This window comes from Cariama cristata, unplaced genomic scaffold (genome assembly GCF_000690535.1).
Source record: "Cariama cristata isolate BGI_N322 unplaced genomic scaffold, ASM69053v1 scaffold3923, whole genome shotgun sequence".
NCBI lineage: Eukaryota > Metazoa > Chordata > Aves > Cariamiformes > Cariamidae > Cariama > Cariama cristata.
Genome location: NW_009609989.1, coordinates 34,470 through 51,490, shown reverse-complemented (window position 1 = coordinate 51,490; position 17,021 = coordinate 34,470). Strand labels below are relative to the sequence as shown.

General features: G+C 39.6%; 1 protein-coding gene across 1 annotated transcript; it reads right to left on the bottom strand.

Moving 5' to 3' along the window:
* Nucleotides 1-16,270: 16,270 nt before the first annotated feature.
* LOC104159729 (chromosome unknown open reading frame, human C14orf132) lies at nt 16,271-16,580 on the bottom strand (the record flags this gene model as incomplete). Its single annotated transcript, XM_009697718.1, has 1 exon — nt 16,271-16,580. A coding segment is annotated over one exon (310 nt), but the record flags the coding sequence as incomplete, so codon positions are not given.
* Nucleotides 16,581-17,021: the final 441 nt, after the last annotated feature.

Here is a 17,021-nt window from a genome sequence, read left to right as displayed (position 1 = left end):
AGGAAACATTTTATTGTTAATGCATGCCTTAGTGAGACAGGATATCACTCATGGAAAACTGGGAAAGCAGTGTCAGAGAGGTGACAGGAAACATAACATCAGCAAATTTCTTTCAATGTTCACTAGTCTTTGGGTGGGGTGTTTAAAAAAATTTGGAGCCATTGAAGGACAATAGGCATTTATGTGTCAGCCAAGCAGCACTTGTCATATCCTTATACAGAGAACTTTCCCCTCATTGCCTTCAGGATCCAGGTTCCAACAGTAAAGGAGGAAAAGTACTAGTAGGACCTGAGGAACAGATTCACTCTTTTAACATGTCGATTCAAAAAGGGAAAGCTGAGTTGTCATTCTGCAAATAGAAATATTGACAGGTATCATGGCAACACTGTAAAGGACAATTTTCAAATTCCCCTATTTTCAGAGCTCGTTAAAGAACGATAATTTGGGGAACTAGAAACTGTTGCTTTCTTTTCCTCCTAGTCCTGCACTTAGCAGTCATCCTACTGGGCGTTTTCTGGTCCATATGTGAAATAAAGGGTCTGACTCTGAGCTTACTGTTTGTGGTCTAAATCAAGAAGGACCCTACTGAAGTGAGTATTGCACTAGGCAGAGTCATTTTAAATGTGTGTGGAAAAGATGAGTAAGATTATCATGTGGGAATATGCTGAAAATATTGCTCAATTTGCTCCAATCAATAAATTATGGTGCTATTTTGAGAAATGGAAATGAAATTCTAATGTCTTGTCTTCCAAGGTTTCTCAGTAAAATACAAAGGAAGCCATAAAAAATAACTTTTCTGTGTGTTTCTAAACCGCACAAGAGAGGAAAGTTTCAAGGTTGTGTTCTAGATCTTCAACAATAGTTGAATTCTTAAAAGGATTCCAAAGCCAAAAGACACTTTGGTTATTTAACTTGATCTTGTATATAAATAGACCACAAATTTCCAAACAGTACTTTCTCAACACTTACATTTTATGAATCCTTTCCATAACTGAGTTCCATTTATTGAGGAGGAGTATTTTTTCAAAGCTACACTTTGTTGAAAAACATATCTAGGAGAAGAAATGGGCTACATTTTTGTTTCAATATCTGTTTTAAGCTTGTGATTCATCTCTACGTAACTAACATGACTGTATCCTATGTGACTTAGGATAACGCAAGCAGTAAGCGGGGGCTAGGAGCGCATTCTGTGAATTCCTCATACACCAATGAACAGATGGGGTATAAATCATTTTGGTTTTATAACCTATAAAGAAAAAGACTCGTCATTCACTGTAACTGTGATATAACAATGAGTTCATAGTAGATAATGTAGCATTCCAGTAGAGAGGTCTAATACTGTCTCAAGGCTATATTACATTAAATAGTATTTGTTACTGATGGAAAGGAAGGGAAATACTTTGGTTATGATGATATCAAAGCTACTGATCTCCAAAACAAGATATGAAAAATATAAGTTTAGATTTTTAGATTGTGCAGTCTTAGATGGTTTTCATCAGGAATAATACTTTAATCTTGTGTCTCAACTTTGCAGCTGTTCAGGGAAACCTATGTACTTTTCCAATGTCAAATAATCTGAAGAATGGAAGGCACTTGTAGTGTATATGTTGACATTATTTAAGGAATATAGGAGAGATAAAGAAGGGAAGCAAATAATTATAGAATATTCTTAGGTATTGTAATGTGTTGAAGTAACTTTGCAGGTCAAGGGAAAAAAGGAACATGAAGATCCTCGCATCTGGAAACTTAAGCAATAGAGGCTTAGAGGCTGTTTTTTCCATGCAAGCAGGTAAGGCTTTTGCCTCCAGTTTCATAGGGAAGATCAACAGTTCTTAATATATACCAATGCCTCAAACCCAAGCTAAATGTTGCTTCTAAGACTTAAAAGGGCTCAAGTGATGCAGGCACTGCAAGGTTTACATGGAATGGCATTTTGTAAATGACAATCTAACAAGTCAGAAGAATTACTTCAGTTCTTATCAGAACAGGATTTTTTGAACAGCTTCCTTTTTTTTTCTTCCTTGAAATTCCACTCAAAGAAACCATGATGCCATCCTCTGACAGCCTCACAGATTGCACTAAACCAATTAAATCAAACAAACCCTATGGTTTGTGGAACAGACACTAACATCTGTTACTCCATAAAAATATAGTCTTGAATCTGATTATTAGAAAGGTTTCCAATCTGAAAAGGTAACATTTGTCAACAGCTATAAACAATATAGCATGCTGGAAAAAAACATAAGGCTATATATCCTAAGCGCCAGAATCAAACCAATTTTGTAGTTGTATTGATTTTTAATGAATTTCAAGTGTATAAGTCAATCAATAGATAAGACTTACACTTCCAAATGACTTAGCAATGGTTCCATAAAAGGGTTAAGCTTCTGAATTCTGTCACTAGGGTTTCCATCTTAAAAAAACCACACCCACCCACCAAACCAAAAAAAACCCAAATCCCCAAACCCTCTCAAATCTCTCTCAGAAGCTGTCTAACCTGGCAACTACCCAAGCATCTGTGGCTTCTCAAGGTCTATGTTGGGACATTACCCAAAGGACAGCTCTTCTCACAGTCACAAGCAGGCAGCCCGTGCTCTAGGAACCACAAATTTCATCTGTGAGGTTCAGTGCACCACTAGAACTAATTAATGATGAAAGACTAAGATACTATATTCTTTCTTCTTCCTTTTCCTCCCCCACAATATCCAGTGTTCATTGGTCAGAATGCTTACCTAAATGTTGAGGAGAGCAGCTCAGATTCCTTTTCTGCATGTGGGGAGATGAACTCACATTTCTGAGGTGAAGGTTGCACATATTGAGCTGTAGAATACTATTTGCCATACTCCAATTTCAGTGTTCAGGCATTAAATAAAGATTAACTGGATGACAGACAGCAAATATAAGTGTCTTGGCAGTTACGACACTCAACTGGGGGCAGAGAAGTTGAGTCTTACACTGCTCCTCAAGTCGCCAATTACATATTTTAAGAAGGGTAAGACAAAAAGCACCAATATGCAGCTTTGCAACCATAGTTTATTAACATAGCCACTGCGATTGTTTCAAGTTTCCCAGTAAATGCTATGCAGATTTCCAATTGATGAATATACATCTGAAATAATTGAAAGGTGTTCATGGCTTCTCCTAGACAATTTTTCCTATAGTAGTAAGTGAACTGGATGTTAACTTTTAAATACCTTACCTGAGTTAAGTGAGATTCAAAGTCAGAAGTAGGCAGAGAGGGTGAAAACTTTTTGCATGAAAAAACTTACGAACTTCAAATATCTAGAGTTGAGTAATTATGCTTTCTCTCGGAAGAGAAGAAACCTCAAAATGACACTGTAGTAGCCAGTAAGACTGGTTTTGGTATGTAGAACTCTTCAGCTGACTCACCTTGACATTGTTTCAAGACCTGATGCAGAAATTGCTATATTTTTCATTTAACCTGAGTTATTAACCACATAGGTCCTATTATTACCTGAATCTTGCGAGCTATCAAAACTCTCACCTCCAAGAACTTCAAGGTGATAAAGTACTAATCAGTCCTTGCGTTGCATCACTGGTCAGCCTTGAATGCTTCTGCTGTTTTGGGTGAAGGTGGATGGGATGAATTCCTGACCAAGTAGTTGAGCAAGACTAGGGCATATACCAGACTCTTCCTAAACAAGCAATGCCGTGGTGTGCAAGCGAAAAAGGTAACGATGTACTCTACTGAGGTCTTCAGTCTGGACAGGTGAGGACTAGGACTCTTTTGGGTGTAACGTGTTTCTCAGCCCAGAAGCAGTTTTTACACATCTCTGCCAGGCAATGGAAACAAGTCTTGGCCAGAAAGGCTTTCAGATGGGACTTGGACAAGGATCCTCATACAGAGAAATGGTCGGCTGAAGTTTATTGATTACTGTGCTTGAACTGAAAACAAAGGTAATCACAAGAGATGGAGAAGGGTTTTTAATGCAATTTATATGCTCTTCACAGCTAAATGGAGACCTGAGATACCAATTCTGGCAGTTTTTCAGTGGAATCTTAACACTGGTGTGAGCCGAATGCATTAGGAACAAATTAATGTGATTTTAGGTATGCTAAATAAAGTGGCAGAAGGCAAATGCCTGCACTGACAAGATACTAAGCTGGTTATGAAAATAAAGTCCTATTTTGCAGTCTTTGGTGTTGTAAAAAGCTTGCAACATTAAGTGGGAGGTGCGTAAGGAATGCAAAGTGAAGTTCATTGACTGTGATCGCAGGATAAGTAATGGGTCATGCCAAAGTTGCTCTTGCCATTGAAGTGCCAGTCACAGAATTGCTCCTAGAGACTTGGCAGAGCTGCCCTTCCAGCAGGCTACAAAACCAACAATCTATCCTTCAAAGGATCAGTTGGAATAAAGCCTCCAGGAAAAATTTGCCTTTCTGCACTCTGGAACTGTTTGGAGCTTTTTGTTTGGTTTTTTTTGTTTGTTTTGGTTTGGTTTTTTTTGTTGGTTTTTTTTGTTGTTGTTTTTGTGTTTGTTTTTTTTTCTTTTTTTTTTAGTTTTGGTTGGTGTTTGTTTGTTTGTTTTTTAAATCTCACTATTGTGCTACAATTTTGTCCGTGCGATGTGCATGGAATAGGCAATTGACACCTGCAGTGCAGGAACAAAAAAAGATGTTAGGGTAGTGTTCGGTTTTTTCCCCAGTTGTGGAATGGTCCTGCACTCTGGTTTTGCTAATCTGATGTAGTGACGTTTTCCCTGGCTTGTATTACGCCATAAGAGGGAATAGTCAACTGGTTTAAGGGCGACATTATCCTCCACTTCTGCGCTAAACTTACTCTGCTGTTTTCATCTTGTTTAAATATAAAACAGTGCTTCACCCCTGGATTTCACATTTATTCTTTTCCCATGGTCCTTTCCTGCTAAAATGGACGTGTTATGATGGAAGTCTCTTACTGTGCAGGTTTGAAGAAGGCACTTCCTATTTCCCTGTAGTGAGTCACAGGGTTTCTCTGCACAGAGAAGACAGGGTAACCTACAACCAGTAGTTACTCTGCAGCAATTTCCCAGGTCAACTGCGTACGCTCCACTTTGAACGGACGCGCCCGCGCTCAGCCCTGGCAAGCCCTCGAGCAACCCCACGCGGGAGCTGGCGCACTGCCCTTGTTCCTAGCTCTCTGCTGCACACAAACCCATGGAAAGCGCAGGAGTTTCCCATCAGAGTAGCCCTGCTGTGGTCTTCTTTAGCAAACGTGATGATTTCCTACGCTGTTCAAATAACTGGTCAGTTTGAAGCAGAGCTTTTCAGACCCCTAAGTCGTTTGTTCTCAACACAGCTGGTTTCTGAGACAGCTCTTCCCCACTTAGCGTGAATCAATGCACTGCAAATATATAAGCACTGAACGAAGCAGGGGATTGTTGTCGAGCTATAAGGTAAGAGTGGCTCTCATTTAACTTAAATCAGCCTCACTGAGGAAAGCATTCTTAACCCCAGCACTTGAACACACTAAATCACATCTGATGAACTGTTTTTATCACAGAAGAGATACTAGATTATAAAAAAAATTCAGTGTAATTTGACACAGTATGCTGTTCATGTATTGATAAATTTAAAAGTTGCTTCAATGACAAGATTATATTACGAGTTTTAGCATACGAATGTCCAAAGCTGTTTACAATTATGCTGTTGCATTGCACTGTACTAAAAATGTTCTGATTCTTGTCATATCACAGGTCTCTTGTCATCTTATAGGTAAAATTGAAGCTAAACAAAAATGTTGTGAAATAGGACAAAATATTGTGAGTTTTATGTTCGCTTGTTTGGTTTTTTTTCACATTTAGAATGGATTTTTTTTTTTCCAAAATTGCCTGAGAATAGGAATTCCAGATTGCAGTTGGAAGATGGAAAAATTAAGGTTTCATCTAGAGTATCCTACAATCTGAAGTGAGGCAACTGGACAACAACTTTAAGAACTAGATCCTACATTTCCTTGAACTACAAAGGAAACTGGGGAGTAAGGAAAATTCTTGCAAGGTCAAAGTTTGAGTTTGACTTTAGGAGACTCCAATCAAGATAAACTTCAGAAGATGGGACCCACTTGAAACAAAATCAAGTCAGTAAATAGCAGAAATTACTAGGGAAGGTTGCACAGAGGATAGAAATTAGTTTGGATAAGAGAAACTGGTGTGGTCATATAAATGATCAAAAGTGATCCCAAAGCATGAGGTTTTCAAAGGAATTAATGGGTATTTTGATTTACCAGAAGGTGAAGGAAATAAGTACTTTATAAGTACTTTCTTTGCATCAGCTGTTATCACAGAGGACTTTGAGGAATATTTACTCAAAGTCTTTTCAAGTAATAAATACTGCCAGAGAACAAAAGAATTTGGATATTAGCACAGATTAAGAAATGAAAGAGTAGAAAGATTTAAAAAGAAACACACAAAAACACCCAGGTGGTTGGAAGAAGAGCTGAGCTGCTCAGAAAATAAAATTCTGTGTTTAAGATTGTTTGCTACACTGCAGGCCTAGGGAGTAATAAATCACTTTACCTATCTTTTAAGGAGTCACTAGGGAAATTCACAGGCCAGTAAACCTTTCTGTATCCAACTAATATCTGCAGGCATAAAACCTGTGTAATTCAAAACAGAAAAGACAAGAAAAATCTTCATGAAAAGAGTATGCTTCTTGCCTCTAATGGGCAGGGATCACCTCGGTATGTAAAGGAAATACGGGAGTCAGTTGATCTCATGTATTCAGAATTATAAGATGCATTTTTATAAAAACTGTAATACGAACTTCGTGGGTGATTTGCTTAGCTCAAAATACAGCCTTTACGAGAAACAGCATTACGGACCGGTGAACTGGCTTGCCCCACGCTGTTGCGATCCACAGGGTCGGGGCTGAGTCGCAGCACCAGCACCTGCACTGTACGTGAGTTGGCAATTTCATAGCCTGGTGTCTCAGCCCGCTGCCTTTCAGAAACACTGTGGCATCTCATAAGAATTCAAAGCAAAAAGGCAAGCTCCTGTTTTGATTCCAATGTTTTTTACCACAGCAGGCAACGAAATGGATAGCAGGCTGTTTACAGAGGTATTGCATCAACCCCTGTATAAGATGTGTGCATGCTACAGTTAACGCAGTGAAGTCACTCAGTCATTCCAAAATATTTGAATTAGTTATTCTTTATCTTAAAGAAAACTGTAATGTAGCATTAGGCAAAGCAAAATACGTCAGTTGAAATGCTATAGCGGACAGGCTCTCTTGGGCTACAAGACTGATGTTCTTTCTTAGTCTCACTACAAAACAATTTACGTTAGCAGACATTAGCATCCAGTTTGTTTATAGAGACAATGCTGTGCAAGAAAACAGTCCCAACGATTTCAGCTGGTTTTATATTAGTCTGAACACACATAGCTGAATCTTTAAATGACTGTTCAACAGAACATTCTCTTCCATTTCTAAATTATTCTCATTTCTAATTATTGTGCAGAATTTAGAAATGAACAGAACTGTGATCCATAGCTGCAATGGAAAAGTGAATTAAAATTAGATATTGCTGTAGTATAGCAATTGCAGTGCCTTACGTTCTGATGGGTAAACTCTGGAATCTGTTATGTTACTAGACTGATAAAGATTGGGAGTAGAAGAAAACATGTCTTTGATTTTTAACTTTTTTTAAATTACTTTTTTTCAGACTTGCTATCAGGATTTGCGTATGCATCTTTGTGATCTGAGTGTGCTTCATTCGAAGGTAAGTCAAATTTTTATTTAAAATTGTGCAGGAAAGGTCACTTAGCATGTCCTTTTGTTATTCCTTCAGTAGATCTGAATGCACTTGCCTCACTGCATCCCTTTTGGAGAGTCATAAAGCATGTGATAATCTACATGCTGTATGGCATTAAGGCAGTCAAATGTTTTCCTTTCTTCCTCCTCCCACTATTTGCTTTTATGAAGCTTGCTGGACATCCTACAGTGAGGTGTGATGCCCCCCTTGAGTCCCCAGAAGCCCTTGCAATGGCTTCCCTAGGTCAGGAGTTTAGGACCAGTCACAGAAACACCCACACTGCACTGTGGGACACGATGGTCGTGCTAAACTGATGAGAACCGAGAGAGAGCAATGACACAAGGGTTCATGGTATAAGGGCTTCTGAGCTTATGTTTGAAGAAGTTGAGACGTCTTTTTTTGGCTCAAGGTGTGTTAAGGCACTTCTTGGACTTTGAGAGCAGGTGAATCCATTTCTGTAGAAATAGCCAGTGTTTTGTTTGTGCCATATATGCAATAGAGATGGTTTCCCAAGGCTGACAAATCACGCAGATTTGTAAATTGCAACAAATTATTAGTGTTAGTGTATCACTGGAGGTAATAACTAAATAACTGCAATTACAGACTTCTAAATATTCTCAAGCAAACTGAGAATAAAATGAAAAATCACAAGCTGCCATCAATTTGAAGAACTTTATCCAAAAACACAACTTCCATCAGATATCAACAAAACTTGTCATTTTCACCATAGTAAAAGAATGAACCAGTACTAAGTACACACATAGTGAAAGCAGTCAATAACTGGAAAAGAATATAACAGAAGCTTAAAAGTTTAGTTAACAAACTTGCTAATTACAGTAAACTTAGAGAAAACAGAGGGCATTTTTAAAGTTGTTTTTCTTTTTACAGATAGAGATCCACATTTCAAGAACAATGATTACAAGAGTAAAGGTTTTTCTTTAAACCAACCCATATATTACAAAAACAATACAGAGAAGCCCTGCAAACCTGTTAGTGTACAAAACAGCGTAGCAGAGAGAAAGCACAAGAGAATTAAATTGTCAAGGATTATTAAGAAAAATAACAGTGCATACTAAAGGGCTCCTGTGAAGCTGTTTTGCATGAGCTGATGGATGTCATTTCCATATGACTGCGATTTTGTGTGAGTACAGATGCTTTCAGAAGTGTCACAATTTAGCTTATTTTGGAAAAAAAAAACCAAACACAATTAGGCAATATTTGAGAGAACTGAAAACCAAATGTTACAGGCTACCTCACAAAGCTAGCTACTGGATTTATTTACATTAGTTTAAAATTTCACTGAGGCTTTGCACTCCACTCCTTCCAAACTTCGTAACTTCAGAACCGAAAGAGGTCTTTGTTCGCAAAAGAACAAATATTTCTCAGGTTAGGCGCTCAGACAATAGAAAAAATAGTGCAACTGTTTGCTACGTTATATACCCTTCCAGTATATCTATCAAAATATTCAGACTTGTTTTTTACTACCTTCTCATTTAAAAAAATACAGTGTTCTGCTTGCTTTCTTTTGATTAGGAAATTACAGACATCTTTAGATAAAATAAAAGCCCATCAACCCAGAGCTAGTCCTGCAAGATGATCCACTAAAGCAGATGTCAGAAGTGTTATTAGTCCAGCTGACTCCAGGTGGAGGCAAAGGTCCCTCTAGATAGAGCAGCTTGCAGGCTCAGGAACTCCGATCATCCTTATGAAGGCAGTGACTGAGAGGAGTTTTAGTCCTAGATCTGTAAACAGTTCAATCTTATTTGCTCATTAGCGGGACCGAACTCCACAGGAAATGCAACATCACCTTAATGGCTGCAGCTCAGGAAGCTCCCAAAACAATACCAGAACAAGGAGGGACTTGTGAGGGAGGCTGTTCAGTGCTCTCAGTTTTGGCCAAGGAATACACTTCCTTTTGGTCACAATGAGATTTAGAAATGCTCGATCTGGCTATAGCAGCTTGGCTGTGCATCTGAGAACTACAGGTGTGACTAGATTTGAAATGGCTTAGCACATTGTGGTTGTTTTTCTTTACTGAATAGGCTAGTGTTTAATGGCCTTGACCCTACAATAAGTCACATGGAGATTCTCTGTTCTTCCTAGTGCCCACTTCCACTCCCCTTGCCTTAACCCAAGTGCATTACCACTGATTCTGATTTGCTAAAAATAAAAAAGGACTGTGGGCTGGGAAAAGCTCAGTAAATGCTGACTGCAGAACAGTGCAGTATATTTATAAAATCCGAATTTCTAAAAGGTAGCTTTGGGTTGTATGGATACTGACAACACAGTTACCAAGCTTCACGGCCACATCTTACTCTTCTGCTTGGAGGAAACATTTTGCAGTTTGCTAAGGCAGATAATGATTAAAATCTTCCTACAGGAAGAGATGTTATATCATTGATCTTTGCACTTACTGTGATAAGTCCTTACTTATCACTGACCTTACTGTCAGTGGTCAGTCAAGGAGGTGGTTAAGAAGGGCCAAAGAACATTGCTGGCTTCCAAATGCTCGCACACTCTGATACAAGGAAATGAAAAGAATACAGAGAAGACAAGGGGAGAAATAAAATGAAGGCATAGAGACATGTCCTGGTGACAAGGGGTTTAAAAGGATGTATGCGAGTTCACATCAGGGTACTCTGGGGGGGAATGATGCAGCCTAAAGGATGGATAGTGACTTTTGAGACATTCTTGAGAAGTGACTTGCCTCTGTTCTCAGCCTTTTTTAAAGTCTGGGTAATCGTAAGATCCCCTTTGAGACCTACCGGCATAAAGCTCTAAGTTAAAATGAGCTGATGCTACTGTATAGATGATACTTGACTCATCAAAATTCCATGGTTAAGAAACGTAGGTGTTTTTTACTTTTGCAGGGAAATTAAGTAGAGCTTTGGAAGCTAAATCTTGTATGTATTCGACCAATACAGGAAGCTTTTCGAGTATTTTCTACAACTGAAAAATATCTTCACTAGCAGCTTGCATAGGAAAGACAGAATGTGTGGCACAATGCTCCCAAGACCTCCTGAAAAGAGGGAGACACCATTTGTGCTCATACGAAAGGGCATTTGCCTTGGTACCAACAGATCACATCTGCCTGTGACACTCAAGCAAACATGCCTTCAAAGGCATGTCATTGAGATGATTAGATATGTGACAATTCCGTGTTATCAGGGTTTTCTTTTCTAGTTCCTGGCTGTGTTGCTGTAATTTCTAAAACAAGTTACTGCAAAAGTAGGTCTCGTCATGATGTCTCGGTGTAAATACTCTGGTACAGGTCAGAACAAGATAAAATTGCCATGGATTTTGTTCTGCAAAGGCAGAGTCTCCTGGAGTCTCCTGAGTAGGCAATTGGACACTTTCCTCCTTCTCTGTGCCTCAAGGGCCAAAAACTAAAATGGGACATGGTTGGTCCCTAGTTGTTAGGAGTTTTCTGCACATCCAGAGAAGAGCATAGTGGTGACTTCATTTTCCCTGTTTTGAGTTGGAAAGACAAGGTAAAAGGCAAAGAGGGGCTATATGAGGAAATACAAAAAGTTAGTGTCAGGAGACTTTAAGGCCTCAGGATGCTTTGATTTCTTTAGGATGTTCCCGGATCAGCGGCAAAGGACTTAACTACGTGTTAAACCATCCCTATCTTTACCTAATGGTGGCTGACCAATGTACCAATAACAATATACCTAACAGCTTATTGATCTCTAGCTCTTCTTCTGCAAATGGAATAAATGCATTTGCTTCCCTGAGGATTAGCAAGCTGTAAAGTGAGGAAGGACATGCTGTTACCTGATGGTTAGTTTACTTAAACCCAGCTCAGGATGTGCATCCATGAAGCCAGCAGGACTCAGGGGGGCAGAGCAGGAGCTAACGAAGCGCTCAGCTCTGCCTGTCAGAACCCTGATGTCCGACATTATCACCAGGGACCTGATTGCCCTTTTTCTTTCTGTGCATTAACCAGATGAAATCCAATTCTCTGGAGCTCTGAATGCTCCGAAAGCACAGAAGCATTTTGATCTGGGATTCTGATTTTTGGCCTGTTTATCTCAATAATAGAAATCATCCTTAAAAAGAGTAATTTTCCAGATTCTGCTCTGTGACCAGCCACAGGAAACCCAGTAAAATTACATCGTCGGCTAAACGGACAGAGCTACGTGAAATTAATAACTCTCAGCAGCCTGCAGAGAAACGTGAAGAGGATATTAACAACTGGAATTGTTTGAGAATAAGCAAAACAAAAGCTTCTAATAACAGGCAAAATACATAACAACCTATAGACTAAGGGCTCCTGTTTTTGTTTGGTCTCACAAACGCACGTTTTCCCTTTATCTTCAAATGGATGTACAAGATAAGACTATAACAGCTGGTTGCTTCTATTCACTCTTGATTTGGGACTTGTTATTACAGGCTGCTCAGCAGTTTGGTGGGATGCTGACCACCCTCAAATCCCATTGCAAACAGGGATTTTGGAGAGGGGTCTTGTTACTTCTGAGGTATTTATCACCTCACTTGACCCCTCTAATGGCTAAATACATTATCTGGAAGAGACAAGTCTCTCTGCTACTGGTGCATCAGTTTCAAAATCTGTTGTTCAGTTTTGCAAGTGTGTTGACACAGAAATACATCTTCGTCCCTCATTTTATTTTAGGAGGATGCTAATGCTGTGGACAAGCACAGACTCATAGCCCTGCAGATAAAAATACAAAAGGAGTAGCTGGGTGGGCTTCCCCACTCAGTTCTCCTATCTAATGTGTCTTTGCACCCACCTCTATAATTGTTCAGCCTTTAGTCTCTTTGCTGTGGTGGCTGCACAGGCTGCTTAGAGCAAACAATTTATTTAGAGAGAGTTTATTTGATTTGTTGCCATAGATCTCTAGAGGCCATGGCTAGAAGAGACTCAACAGGGCATTCAGTTTATCTCCCTGTTTCCCATGGCTCATTAATAACTTTGCAGAGCACATACAGTATTGCTTCTTGTGTTTGTATGACGAAGTTTACAACATTGCTAGAGGTCCAATGCTGCATATAGAAAGTGCTTCACTTTGCCTACTACAGAACAAACTCCAGTCAGGATCTTGTAACTGTTATCTGTGCCAGATGGTTTTATTTAAAGCACAGATCTACAAGTGGAATCTTGCTCTCATGCTGATACACAAAGTGCCCAGAAAAGCACAGAGCCCTCTTCTGCTTCTACAGAGGAGCTGCAGAGAACAGCTTTGGGGAATGCATTTGGGACTCCTTGTCACCCCTCAGTGAGGGACAGCAGTTATCCAACTGCCTGGCTCCAAGGAAAGGAGAAGCTACAGTGCTCCAAATCAAGCTGCATTGACAGTTCAGCATGTAACATACATCTGCATAGAGAAGTGGTAACATATTTCACAAGACCATACCTATGAAACAACCACCATCCGCTTTGCCACCCTGCTCTGTGGCTTCTCTGAACTTCACGATGGATTAGTCAGTCCCCTTTTTCAACAGTTGAATTTAAACCTTCCCTAACCTCCCAGAAGATGGAAGTGGTTGTAGTGGATGAAGCCAGAATACAACATCCAGAAACACAGTGTGCATGTTATCACTATCAAAGTAGATCAGAGTTTGAACCAGCTTTTCCCACTGCGACTTAGAGATCTTTAATAAATACACCTGACAATACTCTGTACAGACTCTCACATGCAGTATCCTTGTACCTGCATCCTAAAACTATTTTCTTCCCCAACAGAAAGCTGCACAGTTAGCGTGCAGTTTAACTATGAGACAGGAAATGCCTGCGCTTGCTGCCTGCACCCTGTTTGCCATGTCACCCTGTCAAGCCAATTACTTTAATTAAAATTCTGTCTGGCCCTTCTTGACAACGCAGCCTCTAATGATGAAAATACGTATGACGATGATCTGGATGCAGGAGGCAGAACACATTGTTTTCCAACACTCCTGCTATTACTATCAATTTCACATGAAAGTAGGGCACTTTCTTCAGGAAAAACAACACAAAAGTGTCACTTGGTTTCATTAGCAGAGTGGTGGATCTTTGCGGTTCCCTCTCTAGTGCTCTTCTTCATGGGTGAAGAATTTAGTCCAGTGCTTTGGGAGAGAGATGCAAACATTGCTAATTGCACTAAGATTAATATTCTACGAAATTTAAACAAAGTGTTCCGCTAGCAAATTCATTAAGCAGTAGAATAATCCCATTGGGCAAGTACCATAGTGTCAAACCAGTTTTAATCACGGTGGAAATGTTTTGCTCTTCATGCAAAAACAGTGCTTGGAAAATCTGGCCTAACTAGAGAGCTTACAGAAACACTGAAAGTTGATGAGTAACTGATACAATTACAAAGGCAACAAAATATGAGAAAATGGTTGGGGACGGCACATTACATTAAGCAATATTTCCACGGGTCCTATACGGTTGTACACCAGACTTTGTCCTGCTCAATTCTGCATTGGAAACTTCTCTGCAGCCTTCCAACCTCACTTAACAGCTTGCTTTCTGCTCAGCAAGAATAAAGAGGCATGTAAGAACAGAGAAGGTACACAACTTGTGCAGCTATCCTGTTTTTTATTCACTCTGTCTGTGAAGGAATGAACAGCTATTTCAGGACAGTGAAAATCATAATTTTTGTATCATTCTTAAGACTACAACTATTTTATTAGACAGAATTTGCTTTCTGTCCTGCTAGTCTTCCTGAACTGGGCTTCTCAAACTTTTTCCTAGCACAGATCTTGTCTGTCCTCAACCATCTTCACAAAATCCTGCCTCCAAACAGGGAAATACCTGCAGAAGCTCAGTTCCTCAAGTGAGTTGTCATTGTTTTTCCTCATCCTTAAAAATAACTTAGTTTCTTCTCCCCCCCCCCGGTGACTACTGAGTGGGCATAAATATTGATTTGTGGCATGCTGCTTTGATTGAAGTAACTGACCACCAGCCCTGCAGGCAAATGGGTTTAAAGAGAAAAGAAAATCCAAACCTCTGTATAGATTCAGCAGCTCTTAGTCCAGCCTCAAGCTCAGTGGCAGGCAAATGCCAAAAATAGTCTCTGTGCCTGCAGACAAGGCTTTCTGGAATTAGGGTAGTAGCTGTACGAGACAGAAAACCAATACAGTACATGCATACAGAGAAAGAATTTGTCTGCTACTCTCAAAGTGCAGACTTTTTATATATTTAAGCTGCTTTTTTAAGGGGGAAGAGGGAGCTTTCCAGTAGAGGCAAGTATTTTTTTTCTTCCCTCAAGATTTTATAATCTCTGAAGCAAGGAAGAGTAGAGCTTGTTTTGAACAGATATAGCTCTTGAAAAGGAACTGCTCATGGGAACAATGCAGTGAAAATGTTGTCCCTCAACAGAACAAATCCAAATGATAATCAGAGTTGTTACCTAAAGTAGGCTATATAAAAATCACTTCCAGGATCCTCATCAGAACTCAGAGACATATTAATACTGAAATGTAAGCACTTGCGTATCTGTCACTTACTACCATTTTTGTGCTGTTTCTGCCCCAGGACATACCAAACTCCTGCACTAACTCCCTCTTGAGCACAGAGGTGTCCACTCTTTCTTTCAATTCTATTTTTCTCATAGACATCTTTCACTGTTAATTAGGCTTTGCAATTTCCCCCCATTCTTTTGATCCACCAATAAGCTTACAAAGTACATGGCTGCTGTAGGAAATCTGGATTACAGTGAAAAGAGCTGAAAAGCATCGTATTTGGCCTTTGTTTCCTAGAAAAGACGTATCTACAAACCGCTGCAATCCAGTACCTCTAGACAGAAATGGGAGCTTGCACTGCTGCTCTGTTTAACCCTTCCTCCTCTGGAGCACATAGGGTCTGCAGACCCACCACACCTTGCAACAGCTGTGCCGCCTCCTGCAAACAGCAGACAGGTTTAGCATCAATTCATAGATTATCAGATCCAGTAACTGATAACAGAAAGCAAGTGTTAGATAATGTGCATCTGCCTGTCATAGCTTTAAGACTCATGATTCGGCACACAGCCTAGCAGTGTGTGCACGTGCTGGAGACTCACACACAATGAACTTGTACTTCATCAGAACTGAGCCAATGCCGACCATTTAGTCCATCTGGAAAACTAAGATGTCCAGCAAACATGACATAGAACATTTTCATACAACAGTATATCACAGTTAAAAAATGCACAAAAAGCTGACAAAAATGCAAAAGAGCTGCTAGAAAAATCTAAACAGTAGAAAATAAGCACTTTCTATATAAATCTCACTTTGTATTTGCTACACTCACATTGGTCTCTCTTTTACTATATTTCTATACAAAACTGGTAATTGCTCTGCTCTCAAATAAAGCTCTCGCCTCCATACAATCTGCAATTGCATCCAAACTTTCTGCCATCAAGATTCAAGATGATTAACTTGCATTTCATTTCCACGATTGTGGCAGCATTTAATCAACAAAGTCCTTACCTATATGTATTTATATAGATATACATGTATATACACACACATACATACACGTGACAAATACTGTTGCAGTTATCCTCTCTTCCAGTGTTTGGAGTGACAGTCATCCTAGAAGGTGAAGGCATACACCACTCCCACCACCACAATATTTCCAATTGTTGCTATTATTGCAATCCATAACAATATAGCATCATTTGAAGAACGGGATGTTTCTTCTGGTGGATTCTGCATGGAAGAAGCTGCATGGACGTTGGCTGATGAGTTAAACAAGGAGTACTCTGTACTAAAGTCCTCGTTGGGTGAGTCCATAAAGGCTCCTCCCATAACGGGAAGCTGTGAAGAAAGACATGGCAAAATTAGATTGAAAGCTAATATCTGTATTTGCTTTGTCTCAAAGTCATTACAAAAGACTAACCATCTGCAAAATTACAAGATTTCATGTACATGGTGCTAACCTGTCAGCAATACCACAGACAATACAATACTTCTTCCATTTGTGTTAGAATCAATATTACTGCAGAAAACCTATGTACCTTACGTGGAACATAAGAGCTCCCGTGCAGGCTCCAAGTCAACCTAAGTAATTATATGCATGTAGAAAGAAGAGATACAGCTATCCACAAAGCACTGGCATACCAAAATATAAGTTTACAGTAACATGATTGTTTTGTGACTACCAGCAATGGTATCACCGTTGTAAGCCAATCAGCAAGCACGGCAAAGATGTGATGCAGAGAATTTGTTCTCCTTTTGTGTATCACTCGGAAATGAACCCTTGATTTACGTAGAGATCATGTAAAAACATACGAATTGCAAAAGTTCTTACTGGAAAGCAGGTGGAGTGTACTCAGTGCACTAA